At 41.8% G+C, this 21049-nt stretch overlaps 1 protein-coding gene across 1 annotated transcript in view; it reads right to left on the bottom strand.

The window, feature by feature from the left end:
• The window catches only part of ENTREP1 (endosomal transmembrane epsin interactor 1), a 180578-nt gene that overhangs the window by 19562 nt on the left and 139967 nt on the right, over positions 1 to 21049 (bottom strand). The window contains exons 7-8 of the mRNA XM_077249074.1: positions 7511 to 7640; positions 103 to 175 (exon numbers count right to left, since the gene is read on the bottom strand). Coding sequence (XP_077105189.1) covers positions 103 to 175; positions 7511 to 7640 — 203 coding nt within the window. The remainder of the gene's footprint in view (positions 1 to 102; positions 176 to 7510; positions 7641 to 21049) is intronic.

Genomic DNA, 21049 nt, shown 5'->3' on the forward strand with positions numbered 1-21049 from the left:
ATCAAAATGATAGCAACAAAAAAATACAGTATATAAACAGGAGCAGAGAGAACGGGCATTTTTTTTTTTAACTTTCAGAATTCTTACCAAATTTCCACCCACCTGATGTGCTTGGTATTCTAGGCAGTGGCACTGTGGCATCTGTAGCACAGTCTGTGACTTCCAAATGCATTTCCTTTAAATTATATTTAGAAGTAATGTGATAAAACAATACACTGAATAATGAAAATATTATTATTATTATTATACATTATTATAGTGCCATTTATTCCATGGCGCTTTACATGTGAAAAGGGGGCAAATATACTGTTGACAAATACAATACACATGAGTAAAAAACAAGGCACTAACAGGTACAGAAGAGGTAGGGCCCGGCTCATATGAACTGGTCAGATTCGACATACAGGGAGAAATTAATCAAGACTTATGCGCTCATTTTTTTTGTTGATTTTATGTGTTAAGCTATAGCATGAGATAGCTTATGAGTCCAAATAGCTTCAGTCTACACCCACCCAGCATAACAGCTGCAGCTTGTAGTGATCAGTGCGAGACCTCAGCAGCAGGGAGGACGGATGCTGAGGAGCTGTCAGTCAGGCTTAGGTAGACAGAGATTGAGATTAAACTTTCAAAAGCCACTGTGACTTTTTTTTAAGTAAGTACACCAGATTCACTAGGTCTAAGAGATCTATTTAATACTGCACGTAGATTTGTGAAACACACTGACAGATCCGTTTTAAGCAGCATTCACAATTTGACACAATATGTTCTTTGGTGCTACCATGTAATTGATAAAGTTCATTAGAAACTGATAAGCTCCACAATATATTTTTACTAATACTGTATGTTATGGACCTGGTGGTTAGGAGCACCCGAAATGACCTGATGGTTAAAATGGAAAACCTGGGACAACCTCTGAGGAAGTGGTAACTCTACTGACCGCAATCCCTAATCCTATCACACACACTAGAAATAGCCGTCGAGCGTACCTAACTCTCCCTAGACGCCTCTTCACAGCCTAAGAGCTAACTACCCCTAAAGATAGAAATAGCAGCCTTCCTTGCCTCAGAGAAATTCCCCAAAGTAAAGGTAGTCCCCCACAAATATTGAAAAGAAAAAACATTATATTTCAGCTCACCCGCATAACAGAATTTTCCATAGTCCAAGTGTAATCCGAGCAGGGAAAGCGTCTCTGTCCAACGCTGCAGTTAATGAGCAAGAGAAAAGAAAAAAATCCAGCTCCAGGAGTAAAATCTTCAGAAATTTTATTCAAACGTCTTTAAAAATTGGAAAGCTACTTACAAAAAATATGGATCACAAAATAAGGATGGAAACAACCATCAAATCGCTGGACGCGTTTCGAGCGCTAAAAGCACTCTTAGACTCTTGCTGAAGTCTAAGAGTGCTTTTAGCGCTCGAAAGGCGTCCAGCGATTTGATGGTTGTTTCCATCCTTATTTTGTGATCCATATTTTTTGTAAGTAGCTTTCCAATTTTTAAAGATGTTTGAATAAAATTTCTGAAGATTTTACTCCTGGAGCTGGATTTTTTTCTTTTCTCTTCCCCACAAATATTGACTGTGAGTTAAGAGGGAAGTGACAAACACAGGAATGAAACAGATTTTAGCAAAGGAGGCCAAATCTTCTCTAGAAAGACAGAGGATAGGAAAGGGAACTATGCGGTCAGTATTAAAAACTACAAAAACCACGCAGAGTGTGCAAAAAGACCTCCACACCGACTCACGGTGTGGAGGTGCAGCTCTGCACCCCCAGAGCTTCCAGCTAGCAAGGAAATATCATAATAGCAAGCTGGACAAAAACATAGCATGTACTGAGAAATATATTCAAAAAACCAATGAACAGCAAATGGACTAGCAAGGACTTAGCTTCTGCTGGAGTAGACAGGTCATCAGAGAAATCCAAGAGAGATCTGAACGAGTACTGAGACATTGACAGCTGGCATGAACTAACGACCTGGGCAGAGTTAAATAGGGAAGCCAGTAGCAGCAATAAACGAGGGCAGCTGAGAAAGCCAACCTCAAAGATCAGCAGTTCCACTCAAAGCCACCAGAGGGTGTCCAAGGACAGAACTCACCAAAGTACCATTCACGACCACAGGAGGGAGCCCGAGAACGGAATTCACAACAGTACCCCCCCTTGAGGAGGGGTCACCGAACCCTCACCAGAGCCCCCAGGCCGATCAGGACGAGCCAAATGAAAGGCACGAACCAAATCGGCAGCATGGACATCGGAGGCAACAACCCAGGAATTATCCTCCTGACCATAGCCCTTCCATTTAACCAGGTACTGAAGCTTCCGTCTCGAAATACGAGAATCTAAAATCTTCTCCACCACATACTCCAACTTCCCCTCAACCAACACCGGAGCAGGAGGATCAACGGAAGGAACCATAGGCGCCACATATCTCCGCAACAACGACTAATGGAACACATTAAGGATGGCAAAAGAAGCTGGAAGGGCCAAACGAAACGACACAGGATTGATAATTTCAGAAATCTTATAAGGACCAATGAAACAAGGCTTGAACTTAGGAGAAGAAACCTTCATAGGAACATAACGAGAAGACAACCAAACCAAATCCCCAACACGAAGTCGGGGACCAACACAGCGACGGCGGTTAGCAAAACGTTGCGCCTTCTCCTGAGACAACGTCAAATTGTCCACCACGTGAGTCCAAATTTGCTGCAACCTGTCCACCACAGAATCCACACCAGGACAGTCAGAAGGCTCAACCTGCCCTGAAGAAAAACGAGGATGAAAACCAGAATTACAAAAAAAAGGCGAAACCAAAGTAGCAGAACTAGCCCGATTATTAAGGGCGAACTCGGCCAATGGCAAGAAGGTCACCCAATCATCCTGATCAGCAGAAACAAAGCATCTCAGATAGGTCTCCAAGGTCTGATTGGTTCGTTCGGTTTGGCCATTTGTCTGAGGATGGAACGCTGAAGAAAAAGACAAATCAATGCCCATCTTAGCACAAAAGGACCGCCAAAACCTAGAAACAAACTGGGAACCTCTGTCCGACACAATGTTCTCCGGAATGCCATGCAAACGAACCACTGAAAAATGCTGAAAAATAATGGAACCAAATCAGAGGAGGAAGGCAATTTAGGCAAGGGTACCAAATGGACCATCTTAGAAAACCGATCACAAACCACCCAGATGACAGACATCCTTTGAGAGACAGGAAGATCAGAAATAAAATCCATGGAAATATGCGTCCAGGGCCTCTTCGGGACAGGCAAAGGCAAAAGCAACCCACTGGCACGAGAACAGCAAGGTTTGGCCCGAGCACAAGTCCCACAGGACTGCACAAAAGAACGCACATCCCGTGACAAGGAAGGCCACCAAAAGGACCTAGCAACCAAATCTCTGGTACCAAAAATCCCAGGATGACCAGCCAACACTGAAACAATGAACCTCAGAAATAACCCTACTAGTCCATCTATCAGGGACAAACAGTTTCTCCACTGGACAGTGGTCAGGTCTATCAGCCTGAAACTCCTGCAGCACCCGCCGCAAATCAGGGGAGATGGCAGACAGAATCACCCCCTCTTTAAGAATACCAGCCGGCTCAGGGACTCCCGGAGAATCATGCAAAAAACTCCTAGAAAGGGCATCAGCCTTCACATTCTTAGATCCCGGAAGGTATGAGACCACAAAATCGAAACGGGAGAAAAACAGTGACCATCGAGCCTGTCTAGGGTTCAACCGCTTGGCGGACTCGAGGTAAGTCAGATTCTTGTGATCAGTCAGGACCACCACGCGATGTTTGGCTCCCTCAAGCCAATGTCGCCACTCCTCGAATGCCCACTTCATAGCCAACAACTCCCGATTGCCGACATCATAATTACGCTCAGCAGGCGAAAACTTTCTAGAAAAGAAAGCACACGGCTTCATCAAGGAGCCATCAGAACTTCTCTGAGACAAAACAGCCCCTGCCCCAATCTCAGAAGCATCAACCTCGACCTGAAAAGGGAGCAAAACATCTGGCTGACGCAACACAGGGGCCGAGGTAAAACGACGTTTAAGCTCCTGAAAGGCCTCAACGGCCGCAGAGGACCAATTCACCACATCAGCGCCTTTCTTCGTCAAATCAGTCAAAGGCTTAACCACACTAGAAAAATTAGCGATGAAGCGACGGTAAAAATTAGCAAAGCCCAGGAACTTCTGAAGACTCTTCACAGATGTAGGTTGAGTCCAATCATAAATGTCCTGAACTTTAACAGGATCCATCTCGATAGTAGAAGGGGAAAAAATGAAGCCCAAAAAGGAAACCTTCTGAACTCCAAAGAGGCATTTAGAGCCCTTCACAAACAACGCATTAGCACGAAGGACCTAGAACACCATCCTGACCTGCCTTACATGAGACTCCCAATCATCCGAAAAGACCAAAATATCATCGAAATATAAGATCATGAACCTATCCAGATACTTCCGGAAGATGTCGTGCATAAAGGACTGAAACACAGATGGAGCATTAGAAAGCCCGAATGGCATCACCAGGTACTCAAAATGGCCCTCGGTCGTATTAAATGCTGTTTTCCATTCATCGCCCTGTTTAATACGCACAAGATTATACGCCCCTCGAAGGTCAATCTTGGTAAACCAACTAGCCCCCTTAATCCGAGCAAACAAATCAGACAACAGAGGCAAAGGGTACTGAAATTTGACCGTGATTTTATTGAGAAGGCGGTAATCTATACAGGGTCTCAGAGAGCCATCCTTCTTGGCCACAAAAAAGAACCCTGCTCCCAACGGCGACGACGACGGGCGAATATGCCCTTTCTCCAAGGACTCCTTTACATAACTCCGCATAGCGGCATGTTCTGGCACAGATAAATTGAACAGTCGGCCCTTAGGGAACTTACTACCAGGAATCAAATTAATAGCGCAATCACAGTCCCTATGAGGAGGTAGGGCACTGGACTTGGGCTCATCAAATACATCCTGGTAATCCAACAAAAACTCAGGGACTTCAGAAGGAGTGGAAGAAGAAATTGACATCAAAGGAACATCACCATGTATCCCTTGACAGCTCCAACTAGACACAGACATTGATTTCCAATCCAGTACTGGATTATGAACCTGTAACCATGGCAAACCCAACATGACAACATCATGCAAATTATGCAACACCAAAAAGCAAATATTTTCCTGATGTGCGGGAGCCATGTACATGGTCAGCTGAGTCCAGTACTGAGGTTTATTCTTGGCCAATGGCGTAGCATCAATCCCCCTTAAGGGAATAGGACTCTGCAAAGGCTCCAAGGAAAAACCACAACGCCTGGCAAACTCCAAGTCCATCAAGTTCAGGGCAGCGCCCGAATCCACAAATGCCATAACAGAGTAGGATGACAATGAGCAAATCAGAGTAACAGATAAGAGAAATTTAGGCTGCAAAGTACAAATGGTGACAGACCTAGCAAACCTCTTAGTGCGCTTAGGACAATCAGAGATAGCATGAGAGGAGTCACCACAGTAAAAACACAGCCCATTCCGACTTCTGTGTTCTTGCCGTTCAGCTCTGGTCAAAGTCCTATCACATTGCATAGGCTCAGGCCTCCGTTCAGAGGGCACCGCCAAATGGTGCACAACTTTGCGCTCGCGCAAACGCTGATCAATCTGAATGGCCACAGACATTGACTCATTCAGACCAGCAGGCGTTGGGAACCCCACCATAACATCCTTAAGGGCTTCAGAAAGACCCTTTCTGAAAATTGCTGCCAGGGCACACTCATTCCATTGGGTAAGCACAGACCACTTTCTAAACTTCTGGCAATACACTTCTGCTTCATCCTGACCCTGACATAGAGTCAGCAAGATCTTTTCTGCCTGATCCACAGAATTAGGTTCGTCATAAAGCAATCCAGGCGCTAGAAAAAATGCATCCACATTAAGCAATGCAGGATTTCCTGGCTCAAGAGAGAATGCCCAGTCTTGCGGGTCACCACGCAACAAAGAAATAATAATCTTTACTTGCTGAATGGGATCACCAGAGGAGCGGGGTTTCAGAGCAAGAAACAGTCTGCAATTATTTTTGAAATTCAAAAATTTAGATCTATCCCCAGAAAACAAATCAGGAATTGGAATTCTAGGCTCTAACATCGGATTCTGAACTACATAATCTTGAATACTCTGTACCCTAGCAGCGAGTTGATCCACACAAGAGGACAAACCTTGAATATCCATATCTACACCTGAGTCCTGAACCACCCAGAGGTTAAGGGGAAAAGAAAGACAAAACAAGCTGCAAAGAAAAAAAAATTGACTCAGAACTTCTCTTTTCCCTCTTTTGAGATGCATTAACACTTTGTGGGCCAGCTGTACTGTTAAGGACCTGGTGGTTAGGAGCACCCGAAATGACCTGATGGTTAAAATGGAAAACCTGGGACAAGCTCTGAGGAAGTGGTAACTCTACTGACCGCAATCCCTAATCCTATCACACACACTAGAAATAGCCATGGAGCGTACCTAACTCTCCCTAGACGCCTCTTCACAGCCTAAGAGCTAACTACCCCTAAAGATAGAAATAGCAGCCTTCCTTGCCTCAGAGAAATTCCCCAAAGTAAAGGTAGTCCCCCACAAATATTGACTGTGAGTTAAGAGGGAAGTGACAAACACAGGAATGAAACAGATTTTAGCAAAGGAGGCCGAATCTTCTCTAGAAAGACAGAGGATAGGAAAGGGAACTATGCGGTCAGTATTAAAAACTACAAAAACCACGCAGAGTGTGCAAAAAGACCTCCACACCGACTCACGGTGTGGAGGTGCAGCTCTGCACCCCCAGAGCTTCCAGCTAACAAGGAAATATCATAATAGCAAGCTGGACAAAAACATAGCATGTACTGAGAAATATATTCAAAAAACCAATGAACAGCAAATGGACTAGCAAGGACTTAGCTTCTGCTGGAGTAGACAGGTCATCAGAGAAATCCAAGAGAGATCTGAACCAGTACTGAGACATTGACAGCTGGCATGAACTAACGACCTGGGCAGAGTTAAATAGGGAAGCCAGTAGCAGCAATAAATGAGGGCAGCTGAGAAAGCCAACCTCAAAGATCAGCAGTTCCACTGAAAGCCACCAGAGGGTGTCCAAGGACAGAACTCACCAAAGTACCATTCACGACCACAGGAGGGAGCCCGAGAACGGAATTCACAACAACTGTATTGACCAAAGTGTTGTTTTGATGTGTTTGAAGAACAGGTTGTATAAAATATCATAACTCCTTTCATACGGATTATCATCCTACTTTACAGAGAACCCCTGGATGAAGCTTGTACTTGAAACACGTGTTGGGTGTTGGCAGTTGCCTGGACCCATACTCCCATCCAGTAACAAATATTGTAACACATTTAGTTTTTGGTGCATACATCCTTGTATCTGTAACACTAACTAGTATGTATGTACTACAATAATTGTTTCTATTTATCACATTGTACCTGTGTAGAAATCAGTAAGTATGAAGTTAAATTACTAATAGTCATAGTTACCGCTAGAGAATGACTTTGGCTAACCACAGATTCGTATGGCGGAGGCGGCTCTATGGGGCAAAACACTTCAACCCCTTTAAACCTGGATCCATAAATGTGTGGAAGTGGAATCACCTCATTGCCAATCATTCTGAAAAAAGAAAACACAATATTAACTTAATGCGTAGTCAACCAATTTTCATTAGATTTAGTAAGGGATTCTTAAATGACTGACACACTTGCATACAAGGCATGTTTAGTTTACTGGTCTTGCTGACATGTAAATTCAGATTTATTGGCAAACATTGAAATTACTTCTTTCATTAATAAATATTTTTTAACCAAAACAAACACATAGAGCAACCAATAAGAAATTGTGAACATGGAAGAGCAGATACGGATTTGCTATAATTATTTTGCAGATCTAATTTGTGTTATTTTTAGCATGGTGGTATTACATCTTTTATTTTATTGTCTTACTACAATCTGTAAGTCTTGTTTTAGGCACCAACAAGAAGAGGTCTAACACTGAATGATCCAGAAACAAGGAGCTAATGTATTCAATACCAGAAGAAGCAATTAAAATAATTACATGTTCAAACTACATAAACATCTGCTCCTTACTTACTGGCAAATAATGTTGGACTTCAGCAATCCTCTTACAATGCTATTCTGGCCAAATGAGTCTGTATTTTAATCAGTCTTTTTAACGACATAAAGAAACATTGCCATGGCAATTTGTCCAAGAAAGAAAACATAAGCTTATTGGCACAATCAGGGAAACTTGAGAAAATGTTGATACGAAACGGTTTCATGTTGAGTATGAAATGACAAACACAGGACAATATTGTTCATCAATTATTTAAAGGGCACTACCACCTACAAGTTACATTTTCTACCCCCTGCAGAATTCCACCTTTGGAGAATGTATAGACATCCTGCTCAAAAGCAAAAGGCTTTCACGCTTGTAAAATAAAAAACATGGCATAAAAACAATGCTTTTTAATCTTACTGCGAAAAAAAAGTGGAATAAAATGCGATCAAAAAGTTGAATGTAAATACAATTGGTATAGCTGAAAATGTCATCTTGCCCCGTAAAAGACAAGCCACCATACAGCTCCATCAGCAGGGAAATAAAAAAGCTATAGCTATCAGAATAAAGCGTTGCAAAAATAATGATTTTTTCTATAAAATAGTTTTCATAGTGTAAAAGTGCCAAAACATAAAAAAATTATATAAATGTGGTATCGATGTAATCATACTGACCCGAAGAATAATGCTGCCTTATTACTTTTACCACACGTGGAACGGCATAAAAAACCCAAAAAACAATTCCCGAATTGCTGGTCTTTGTAAATTCTACCTTGAAAAATTGGGATAGCAATAAAAAAAATAGTATGTGCCTCTAAATGGTACCAATAAAAACGTCAACTCAAAAAACAAGCCCTCACATAACTCTGTTGGCAGAAATATAGAAAAAGCATAGCTCTCAAAAAGCGTCTTTTAGAGTGTGGCAGCAGCCAAACATAAAAACCTGATATAAATCTGGTATTGCTGTAATCACACCGACCCGAAGAATAAAGTCGCCTAATCACTTATACCACACGAGGAACGGCGTTAAAAATAAATAAAACCAATTCTTCACCTGCTGTTGATTTGTTCATTCTGCCGCGCTAAGATTGCAGGAAGACTCAGCTCACATTTATCCTGCGCTCTGAGCTGAGAGCTTACACTGGGGTTTCCGTGTAAATCTCTGAAATAAGTAATTCAGACAGAACCCCTGTCAGAAAATTCCCTATCATTGGGCAGATGGAGGCACTGTGGATGCCGTCAGGCCTATGATCCAGCAGTGTCCGTCTTTTTAGAATTGCATAAAAGCGCAGTCGACTACAGTTTTATGTACCTCTGAAAAGGGCACCACTGACAGAGGCCAGATGGAGTCCAGAACAACTCTGCTGTGCCACTATAGTGAATGGCTCCCTCAGAGATTTCATCTGAATCTCTTTTCAGAGAGTAAGACAAATAGATCTGTAGCACCACCTATTGGAAGCAGCAATCCTAAAAGTCAATAGCAACTCTTTAACGAGCCTTGCAATATGACAAGGGATAAAAAAGTTGCACACTTGACTTGCAACTTTTCATAGCGCCAGAGAACGCTGGTTACAGAAGTGACAGTGAATGCCTGGCACGATAAAATAGAAGTCACTGCCCTGAGAAGGGCAGAACAGTGCACAGGAGAGACGGCAGGCATAATGTGCAGGCGCAGGATTAACGTCCGCACACCTGACAAAAAAGACAAGCAGGGAAGAGGGGAAGGAGAAATCTAGTATAACGAGAGAAGAGGCAGTGTTATCTTCCAGGTGCGCATACGCTCCATAGCCTGGAAGATCAAAATGAAAAAAGATGATTTTTAATGAACAAGGCATCATCGAGGAGGATACAGGCATGACTAGTTTCAGCTTTACACAATCTGTGTGCCCATATTATTAGCTAAAATACTCAAATGGGGTGACAGATACCCTTTACTATGTGTTAAATTCTAAATTACGACACTGTTGGCTGTGCTATAACCCCAGTGTTGGAAAGAATTTCTGATGCAATTCAAGACTTTTCTTCTCTTTAGTTATGGCAAACAAAGATATTCATAATTTCCATGTAATTAGAATATATAACATTTTTTTAAACCATACAACTTGTTTTAAACTCATCAATATGTATGGCAGAAAAACAGTTTATTAAAATTTACAAAATGTGAATAACAAAGAATAATTTATGAGATTATAGACTATACTATTATAAATAATTATAGAATAATAACAATTTTTTATATATCACCAACATATACAGTTAAGAGGTTACATCTACAAACAATATCAAACATTAAAATTGTATACATGGGTCACCAGTTCAAACAAGAGAACTTCGCAAGTGAGCTGGAGGAAAGTCTTGCTACTTACAAATTGCAGTGAGGCAAATGAACACTAACTAAAAATTCCTAAAATATAACCTTTATTTAGCATAGTTAAAGGGGTTGTCCAAATGGGTAAGTCTGCAGTCACTTTGTGTGACTGAAGACTTATGAATCCCCCTAGCGCAAAGATTGGTTGACACATTTTGCAAAAATATAGAATGCTTTTTTGGCACATACCCTAGCAGGAATTAGTTACTATCTTCTATCTTTTGACATCTGGATAACTCTATTGCATGAGAGGTTGGATAATAAATTATTTAATAAATATTTAATATGTCTAAGTACTTTTCCCAGCAGTAATCAGTCACCATCACTTACAACTAACATCCCATTGACCAAAAATATAAAGATTTTTCTATAATGTTTGATTACCACCAACTAGCGTGATTTTAAAATTTTCACGTTAGCCCTATATTAACTATACTAAATAAAGGTTATATTTTAGGAATCTTTAGTTAGAGTTTATTTGCCTCATGGCAATTTTCTGAACAGATTACAGTGGGAAGAAAGTCTTGGAGATGGGAGTGTGATATTCAGATTATGGAAGATGTTAGTTCTGGATCATTATCAGAATGGAGGGCACAGGGCTTTGTTGGTAATTTGAGATGAGAAAGGATGAAGAGCGGTTCAGAATTAAGATATTTGTTGGTGAGTGTCATCAATTTATGTTTTATTCTGTAGAGGATGGACAACCAGTAGAACGACTGGCACAGGGTGGAGGCTTTCGCCTAGTGGCTGGACAGAAATATCAGCCTGGCTGCTGTATTCAAGATAGATTGGAGAGGGAGAAATGTAGTAATAAAGACGAGAATGAATCAAAGCAACAGGAAAAGGTTTTGCAGCTTAGAAGGTAAGAAAAGTTTGGATTCTGCAGATGTTCTTGAGCTGCAGTTGACAAGAGCGGTATTGGATATATAATGCACAAAGGAACAAAGGAAGGATCTGAGTCAAATATTACTCAAGATAGTGGACATGCTGCCAGGGAATTACAGTAGCACCCAGGGCTGGCGTTAGAGGAAGGCAGACTAGGCAGCTGCCTACGGCCCCCGCTCTCCCCAGCCAGTGGCTTGCTACTCATAGAGGCACGCCATGCAGCCAGTATGGGGCCCGTAAGAGGGGCCTGGGGTGGCACCCCCTTCCCTGCATTGCGCATTCAACTTATCGGCATCATAGACACTGATACAGTTGAAAGAAAGCAGTGATGGAGGAGAGAGCGTCAGATGACCCTCTGCTTCTGACTCACCGGGTGAGCGATGACGGATATGGATATGTTGGGATATGGGGCACATTATGCTATGTGGAGGACTATGGGGTGCATTATACTATATGGAGGCCTATGGGGTATTATACTAAACATGCAAAATGCTGCCTATTCATCAAGTGATTATATTGTTTATGCCGGAACAAAAATCATTGTTCTCTGCAGCACATCGCCCGATGAAAACTGCAGATAGGCTGCTGATAACATGATACTGTATGGGAACAGATTGATCTAAAAGTAATCGTTCTGTGCCCATCATTCTTTCTCAGTTGGTGTAAAGAGGCCGAGAAACAAGCATATAACGACTTCATTATTGTTGATCACGCTCGTTTAATGGCCTGAACTCAGCACATGTAAATACAGCCAAAATGTTTCTGTGTGACGGTGCCATATGTGAGCATTTGGGACCCCACTTTAAACTTTTGCCCATGGCCCCACTTTGTCTAAAACCGGCCCTAGTAGCACCATACATAGAGATGGAAATTTCAGGATTAGGTAGGTTAGTAGAGGGAGGAAACACAAGAAGATAAGTTCTGTTTTGGAGACAGACAGGGGCTAGAAGATTACGGTGTCTGATTTCACAAACTCCTGCTCTAATTAGAATTGCTTCATAATTTAATGAAACAGTGCAGTTTTTTTCCTTGCTGGCAGTGCAAGGGTTAATCAGTTCAGTTGGTCTCCTGGAGCTCTCCAACCTGAATTGTCTTAGCTGTTTAGTGTGGGCCACTACCATATATGCTCACCACTGGCACTTGGGAATTGTCAGTGATAGTTCTTACTACCTGGTTAGGAGTTGGAGGTTAAGTTTGTGTTTGGAGTAGGTGTTTAGAGAGTTGTTCAGGAGATTGTTGCATGGAGTTTGTTTGTGTGTTCATCCTCATTTTCTCCTATTTTGGTTTCACCTTGGCATACCTCCCCTATGTTCCACTCTGTTGTTTGGTGAGTGTATTTTGTATGATTGTAGTTTTCATTCATCTCAGTCCGTCTTCCCTTGCTTGTCTGGGTACTGTTATCCTATACACTTTGGCCTCACACCTGCCTGGGAGGGGGAGGGAACTTGACCCCGGTGTCTCCACCTTCAGGAGTAATCCGGCGGACAGAGATAGACTAGGGCCCCACTATGTGACAGATTCAGTCTAAAATTAATTGTAAAGTGCTGCAGAATATGCTGGTGCTATATAAATAAAATTAGTATTGCTATATAAATAAAATTATATTTATTATTAAGATAAAGAGAAATAACTCTCTGAAAAAATATCAAATATCCCTCGACTAGAAGATTCACTGACAAAGGATAAAACTAAACTTTATTCAATCCAATTAAAACTATACCCACAAGTCACCCCTGAAGGATAGTCAGAAGGTGACTAATAGAAAACATAAACCCCACATCTCAGTGTATAGGGTGAGGTGTCAGTACATACACACACTTAAAAACTCTCATCTCTACGTGTTTCATCGTCCTCGCCAAAGACGACTCATCAGGAGACCTTATTAAAGATTACCCTATATTCCAAAGAGACTAGACAAACCCCCTAAAAACATATATCCTGTTATCCGAAAACAGTCAGCAAACTATATATGGTCTGAACCCAGATTTCTCCATAGGCTCATAAGTAACTTCAATGGCGGTCAGACAATGAGAAATAATGTGTGAAGATACAGTATAGTTATCGTTTTTCCTATAGGGACTGACTTATTTAATATAGCAGCTGAGAATTATTAGTGCAGACCAACTGTCCTTTACTAATCTCACTTTTCAGACAGCCCACTATATGCAATTCAAGGAACACTTGACTGCTCATAAAATCATTTTATATTCATATTAAATGATTACACTAACCTCCCAAACATTATAATTGCACAAATTCGTAGTCTGTATTGTGATATTGCACTCATTCTCTAAGTAACCGCAGCATGGCTATTAGATTTATCATGCCACCACTAGATTTAAATCATTATGTCAGTTTGTTTCAGAGACCATTCATGGTTCAGAACTATTAGCATCTCTGGTCATAAAGATTTTGTTTGTATGTAACGACCCCCTGCTCTAGCTGACATTGATTACTAACATTCCTAAAGTGACTGTTCAGTGTATAACATTTCCCTAACGAGCACTGTACACGTGCATCCATATCAAAGGTTGTATAGTTAGTGGCGCCGACAGGACATTAAAGAACATAGCCACACCCCCTTAGTGACGTCACACTCACAGATGTGATAGGTTCCACCTACACCAATCACACCATAGAGCCGGGTCCACACCTCTGTGACATCACATTAGGAGTCCGCCGTAACACCTAATAAAAACAGAGTTCTTCCCAGTAGGCGTGCACCTTGCAGTTTCTAAACAGACATAAATTACCTAAAAGAGGGGCTGTTCAGCGACACAGTAAGCAACAGTGTATACGTTTTCTATTAGTCACCTTCTGACTAACCTTCAGGAAGTGAATTTTGGGCATAGTTATAATTGGATTGAATAAAGTTTAGTTTTTTCCTTTGTCAGTGAATCTCCTAAGATAAAGAGAGAACACGATGTTAGAGATAGCTGACAGACAGATACTGGTATTTTGTAGTAGTGCAGTCATGTCAGGAGAATAAATATATTATTGGGTAACATCAGCATAGACATGGGGGCGTGGTTTGCAGCGGACAGGAGCGGACGTGCTTCTGCATAGCTCCTGATAATCCCCTATTTTCAGCTACTTCTTTTAAAAGATACTTTTTCGCACATAGCTGATGCTACACTCTCAAATATTAAAGGGGCATCTAACAGATCTTCCGATGTCACAGAAAGAATTAATTCCTCATACAAAATTTACGAGATTTCACACACTAAAGGAATGCAGGATCTCCCTACAATCTCAGATTCATTGGAAAACATCCAGAAGGATATTACTTCCTTCAGAAACAGTCTAGCTAATTTGGAAGACTTCAAAAGGAAAAACAATGTGAAGATCAGAGAGATTCCGAAGTCGGTCCAAAACTTCCAGTTAAGGGATTACATTTCTTCGCTAATTTCTCATCTAATTCCTAACGCCAATGGGGAAAACTTAATTGAACAGGCCTTTAGAGTACGCAGGCCATCTGCTCTTCCATCTGATGTTGCTACAGATGTTATTGTCTCATTTTACCCCAACTGGTAAGAAACACACTACTGGGTATATCAAAAGAGCCAAGATTCCTCTCTTCTCCGTATAGTCATTTTACCTTTTTTAAAGACCTATCTAAAGAAACTCTGCAAAAGTGGAAATTATTTCAATCCACTACACGTGAGCTTCTAAAAGCCAGAATACCCAACAATTGGACTCAGTTCTCTACGCTACAAATTAAATTCTCATCTAAACTGATTACTATTTCTTCTCCAACGGAAGGAGTTGACTTCCTGAAATGTGCCGGCAAAGTTTCCTCCGTGGGCTCTCCTGGTCTCCTTTCTATGTCCAAATCAAACCTATGTCCCAAGTGAAAAGTACTACAATCAACATTTATTGAAGTCGGTAACTTTATTATTCAAGTTCCTAGAAAAGCGGTTTTCCATTTATTCCTCAATTGTAGCTTGTAAATGAACCGTACTTTGCCCCACAAAGTCCTATGATCACCTTTAGGTGATTCCAGACAGGACAGACCCTTATACAGGTCCTTCTCAAAAAATTAGCATATAGTGTTAAATTTCATTATTTACCATAATGTAATGATTACAATTAAACTTTAATATATTATAGATTCATTATCCACCAACTGAAATTTGTCAGGTCTTTTATTGTTTTAATACTGATGATTTTGGCATACAACTCCTGATAACCCAAAAAACCTGTCTCAATAAATTAGCATATCAAGAAAAGGTTCTCTAAATGACCTATTACCCTAATCTTCTGAATCAACTAATTAACTCTAAACACATGCAAAAGATACCTGAGGCTTTTAAAAACTCCCTGCCTGGTTCATTACTCAAAACCCCCATCATGGGTAAGACTAGCGACCTGACAGATGTCAAGAAGGCCATCATTGACACCCTCAAGCAAGAGGGTAAGACCCAGAAAGAAATTTCTCAACAAATAGGCTGTTCCCAGAGTGCTGTATAAAGGCACCTCAATGGTAAGTCTGTTGGAAGGAAACAATGTGGCAGAAAACGCTGTACAACGAGAAGAGGTGACCGGACCCTGAGGAAGATTGTGGACTGAGTCTGGTGTGGAAACATCCAGAGCCACCGTGCACAGGCGTGTGCAGGAAATGGGCTACAGGTGCCGCATTCCCCAGGTAAAGCCACTTTTGAACCATAAACAGCGGCAGAAGCGCCTGACCTGGGCTACAGAGAAGCAGCACTGGACTGTTGCTAAGTGGTCCCAAGTACTTTTTTCTGATGAAAGCAAATTTTGCATGTCATTCGGAAATCAAGGTGCCAGAGTCTGGAGGAAGACTGGGGAGAAGGAAATGCCAAAATGCCTGAAGTCCAGTGTCAAGTACCCACAGTCAGTGCTGGTGTGGGGAGCCATGTCAGCTGCTGGTGTTGGTCCACTGTGTTTCATCAAGGGCAGGGTCAATGCAGCTAGCTATCAGGAGATTTTGGAGCACTTCATGCTTCCATCGGCTGAAATGCTTTATGGAGATGAAGATTTCATTTTTCAGCACGACCTGGCACCTGCTCACAGTGCCAAAACCACTGGTAAATGGTTTACTGACCATGGTATTACTGTGCTCAATTGGCCTGCCAACTCTCCTGACCTGAACCCCATAGAGAATCTGTGGGATATTGTGAAAAGAAAGTTGAGAGACGCAAGACCCAACACTCTGGATGAGCTTAAGGCCGCTATTGAAGCATCCTGGGCCTCCATAACATCTCAGCAGTGTCACAGGCTGATTGCCTCCATGCCACGCCGCATTGAAGCAGTCATTTCTGCCAAAGGATTCCCGACCAAGTATTGAGTGCATAACTGAACATTATTATTTGATGGTTTTTTTGTTTGGTATTAAAAAACACTTTTATTTGATTGGTCGGGTGAAATATGCTAATTTATTGAGACAGGTTTTTTGGGTTATCAGGAGTTGTATGCCAAAATCATCAGTATTAAAACAATAAAAGACCTGACAACTTTCAGTTGGTGGATAATGAATCTATAATATATGAAAGTTTAATTGTAATCATTACATTATGGTAAATAATGAAATTTAACACTATATGCTAATTTTTTGAGAAGGACCTGTATACATCATACAACCTACTTACTTTTTTATTGACAAGCAACAGTTATATTAGGTTTGATACTGAGCTACGTTTAATCTGTTTGAGTAAGCTACAATCGTTTTCTGTTTGTGTAAGCTACAGTATATATATATGTATGCCTGTCTTTTCTTTTCCTTTCACCCTTTTTTCCCTTACCCTTTACCCTTCATCTCTATTAAATTTATAAAATCAATAACATTTGTTGGAAAACATCAGCATAATCAGCATAGACATGTCGCTAAAAGCCAAATCTGATTATAGTTTGTCCAATATGGGCAGTGTACAGAGAAAAAGAGGTGGAGCCTAAGAACTGAACCCTGGGGAACACCAACACGAAGGAGAAGAGGATAGGAAGAAGAGCTAGCAGATTATATACTACAGGAGCGTTGAAAGAGTTAAAAACAGAGCCAAGAGAGAGCGGCATCTTTAATGATGATAAAGCAGAGAATAGTGAGGATGAGCTTGTGATCTACAGTGGTAAGCTCTGCCAAAAGATCCAGAACAATCAGAAGAGTAGTTAACATTAGATTTAGCTGTTAGTAGATCATTAGACACTTTAGTAAGTGCAACTTCTGTAAAGCGTAGAGTCGGGAAAGCAAATGGTAGAGAGTCAAGAAGAGAGTTATCAGAAAAAAATGCAGATTTGGTGAGAGTGCACCAAGTGTTTCAGGATTTTAGACACGTGTCTGTAATTAGCAGAACATGGTGGATCAATAAATATTTTAATGGGGATGTTGAAAAGTGGAAGTAAAGATTCTAGAAGAAAGACTGAGTTGAAAGTGAATCTATCATCAGACTTATATTCTCCAAACTAATGCTATTTATTCTAAAGGCATTGTAATGCTGAATACATCCATAACTTTATTTAAAAAATCTGGGTTTACAGTATTGTTGAGTTGTTATGCACACAAGCTGGAAATGCAGCACGGTGGGCACTGCACTTACAACTCTGCTGCCCCTCATCCCTACTCCCCGCCACAGCCGCCTGTCTCCTGTCAGTAATGGACAGGTCACTCTTCTTTCAGTGACCTTCGGCTCCTGCCCGACATCAAGTGCAAGTGCCGTCATTCCTCGGGGTAGCGCATGCACAGTAATGTCCTAATGAACAAGACTGTCATAGTTTGCAGGTGGGCCCAGACACTGCCATCTTCTTCACTAGGACAACAGTTGTGGGAATGAGAAGTAGAAGAAAATAAAACTAGGCAGAATGGGCAGGAAAAAGAGAAAAGTGGCAGAAGAGCTGTAAGTAAGTGCCCACCCACTGCACTTGCGGATGATTTGAATAAAAATTCAACAATAAATTTCCCTAAAACAGAAACCCAAATTTCTAAAATAGAGCTATGGATGTAATCAGCATTACAGTGGTACATAGACAGCAGAATAAAAACATGATGACAGATTCCCTTTAAATATTTGAGTTAGGTGGTTAGTGACAGATGGGGAGAAGGACTATGGAAGGTGTGAGGGAATAGGTAGTAAGGCAAGAACAACTGAGGAGCCTGGAGACTTCGGTGACTGGGTTAAAGGCAGAAAGTGAGCTAGATGAAGTGTGGGAGGGAAGATAAGGGATAGGGAGATAATTTCATGTTGGATATTATCAATTTTTTCTTTCAAGCAAATGGCCAGATCGTAAGCGCTGAGATGAGAGATAAACACCTGAACTATAGGGCTGAAGAAAGAATGAAAAGTGTAGAAGAGTGATTTTGAATTATTGGCATAAGAGGGTGGTGAAGTAGGGTTGTTACTGGTAAGGGGAGAAGCAGGGCTGTAGGTTTAGAGAACAAACTTATAGTTCAGGAAATCTGCTGCCATGTTCTTCACATTTGGCACACCTAGAAAAAAGCTGAAGAAAAAGTGTTTGCAGCGTTTGCTAGGGTTATCTTGGCCTGCAAAAGAAAGTTCTTGGTATAGTGGATGCTGCTTGATCCCGATCACTTAGTAGCAGGGCCGGTGTTAGGGGCAGGCAGACTACCAGGGGCCCCCAGCTAGCGGCAAGTCACGCAGCCGCTATGGGGCCCCTGTGAGGCAGGGGGGCCCACCTGCCGCTAGTGCCAACTCGCCCGAAGCATTGAACTATACCGGCGTCTGCCGGTACAGTTCAAAGCAATGGTGGAGGAGAGAGCGTCAGGTGACCCATCATTCCCCGCTCTGCCTCTGACACTGCGGGTGCGCGTCATTGCGCACTCACTGTGTGCCAGGCAGTGCGGCGGCAGCTGCCGACACAGGAGCAGGGAGCAGCGCAGGCACGAGGAGAGGTGAGAAGCTTGTGTTTTTTTTTTTTACTGGACTGTGGGGCCATTCTCGAGAGGAGAGAGGAGGGGAGGAAAGGGGGATGTGGGCTGAGCTGTGCTGTATACTACTGTGTGGGCAGTGCTGTATACTACTGTGTGGGCTGTGCTGTATACTACTGTGTGGGCAGTGCTGTATACTACTGTGTGGGCAGTGCTGTATACTACTGTGTGGGCAGTGCTGTATACTACTGTGTGGGCAGTGCTGTATACTACTGTGTGGGCAGTGCTGCATACTACTGTGTGGGCAGTGCTGTATACTACTGTGTGGGCTGTGCTGTATACTACTGTGTTGGCAGTGCTGTATACTATTGTGTGGGCAGTGCTGCATACTACTGTGTGGGCAGTGCTGTATACTACTGTGTGGGCAGTGCTGTATACTACTGTGTGGGCAGTGCTGTATACTACTGTGTGGGCAGTTCTGTATACTACTGTGTGGGCTGTGCTGTATACTACTGTGTGGGCAGTGCTGTATACTACTGTGTGGGCAGTGCTGTATACTACTGTGTGGGCAGTGCTTTATACTACTGTGTGGGCTGTTCTATATACTACTGTGTGGGCTGTGCTATATACTACTATGTGGGCTGTGCTGTATACTACTACGTGGGCTGTGTTATATACTACGTGGCTGTGCTATATACTACTATGTGGGCTGTGCTATGTACTTCTATGTGGGCTGTGCTATATACTATGGGGTATATTATACTCTATGGGGGAGGCTGTGTAATATACTATGTGGCTGTGTTTTATATTTGGGGGGTACATTATATTCTATGGTGGAGGCTGTGTTATATAGTGTAGGGGGATTTATTAGATTTTATGAGGGATGATTGCATCTTACTCTTTGATGGGGCTACAATATATTCTATGGGGAGGTGGGCTGTATTATATCCTGTTCGGGGCTACATTATATTCTATGGGGGGGGCTGTATTATATTTATATTCTATGAGGGGTGATTGCACATACTCTATGAGGGGGCTACATTATACTATATGGGGGGCTGCATTATATTCTATGAGGAGGTTACATTATACTCTGTGGGGGGGTTACATTATACTCTGTGGGGAGTTACATTATACTCTGTGGGGTGGCTGCCTTATACTCTGTGGGGTGGCTGCATTATACTGTGGGGTGGTGGCTGCATTATACTATATGTGGGCTGAATTATACTGTATCAAAGACTATGGGGAATAAATTATACTATATGAAGAACTATTGGGTGCATTATACTATGGGAAGTGAATTGTACTACATGGATGACTATGACGGTGCATTATACTATATGGAGCACTGTGAGGAGTGTATTATGCTATATGGAGGACTGAGGAGTATATTTTAATATATGGAGGACTATGAGGAGTGTATTATACTATATGGAGGACTTTGGGAAGTGTATAATACTATATGGAGGACTGAGGAGTGTATTATACTATGTGGAGGACTATGGGGCACATTATATTATATGGAGGACTATGGAGTGTGCATTTTACAATATGGAGGACTGTGGTGCACATTATAATATATAGAGGAATATGGGGTGTATTATTCTAAACAAGCAAAATGCTGCATATTCATTGGGTGATTGGATTGTTTATGCCAGAATAAAAATCACTGTTCTCAGCAGGACATCGCCGATGTAAACTGTAGATGTGCTGCTGATAACATGATACTGTATGGTGATCTGTTAGTGATCTCTTTGTGATCGTTCTGTCCCCATTATTCTTTCTCAGATGGTGGAAAGAGGCTGGGAAACAAGCGTCCAACGACTTCAGTATTGTCGATCACACTCATTTAGCGGCCTGACATCAACGCATGTAA

This window comes from Ranitomeya variabilis, chromosome 1 (assembly GCF_051348905.1).
Source record: "Ranitomeya variabilis isolate aRanVar5 chromosome 1, aRanVar5.hap1, whole genome shotgun sequence".
NCBI lineage: Eukaryota > Metazoa > Chordata > Amphibia > Anura > Dendrobatidae > Ranitomeya > Ranitomeya variabilis.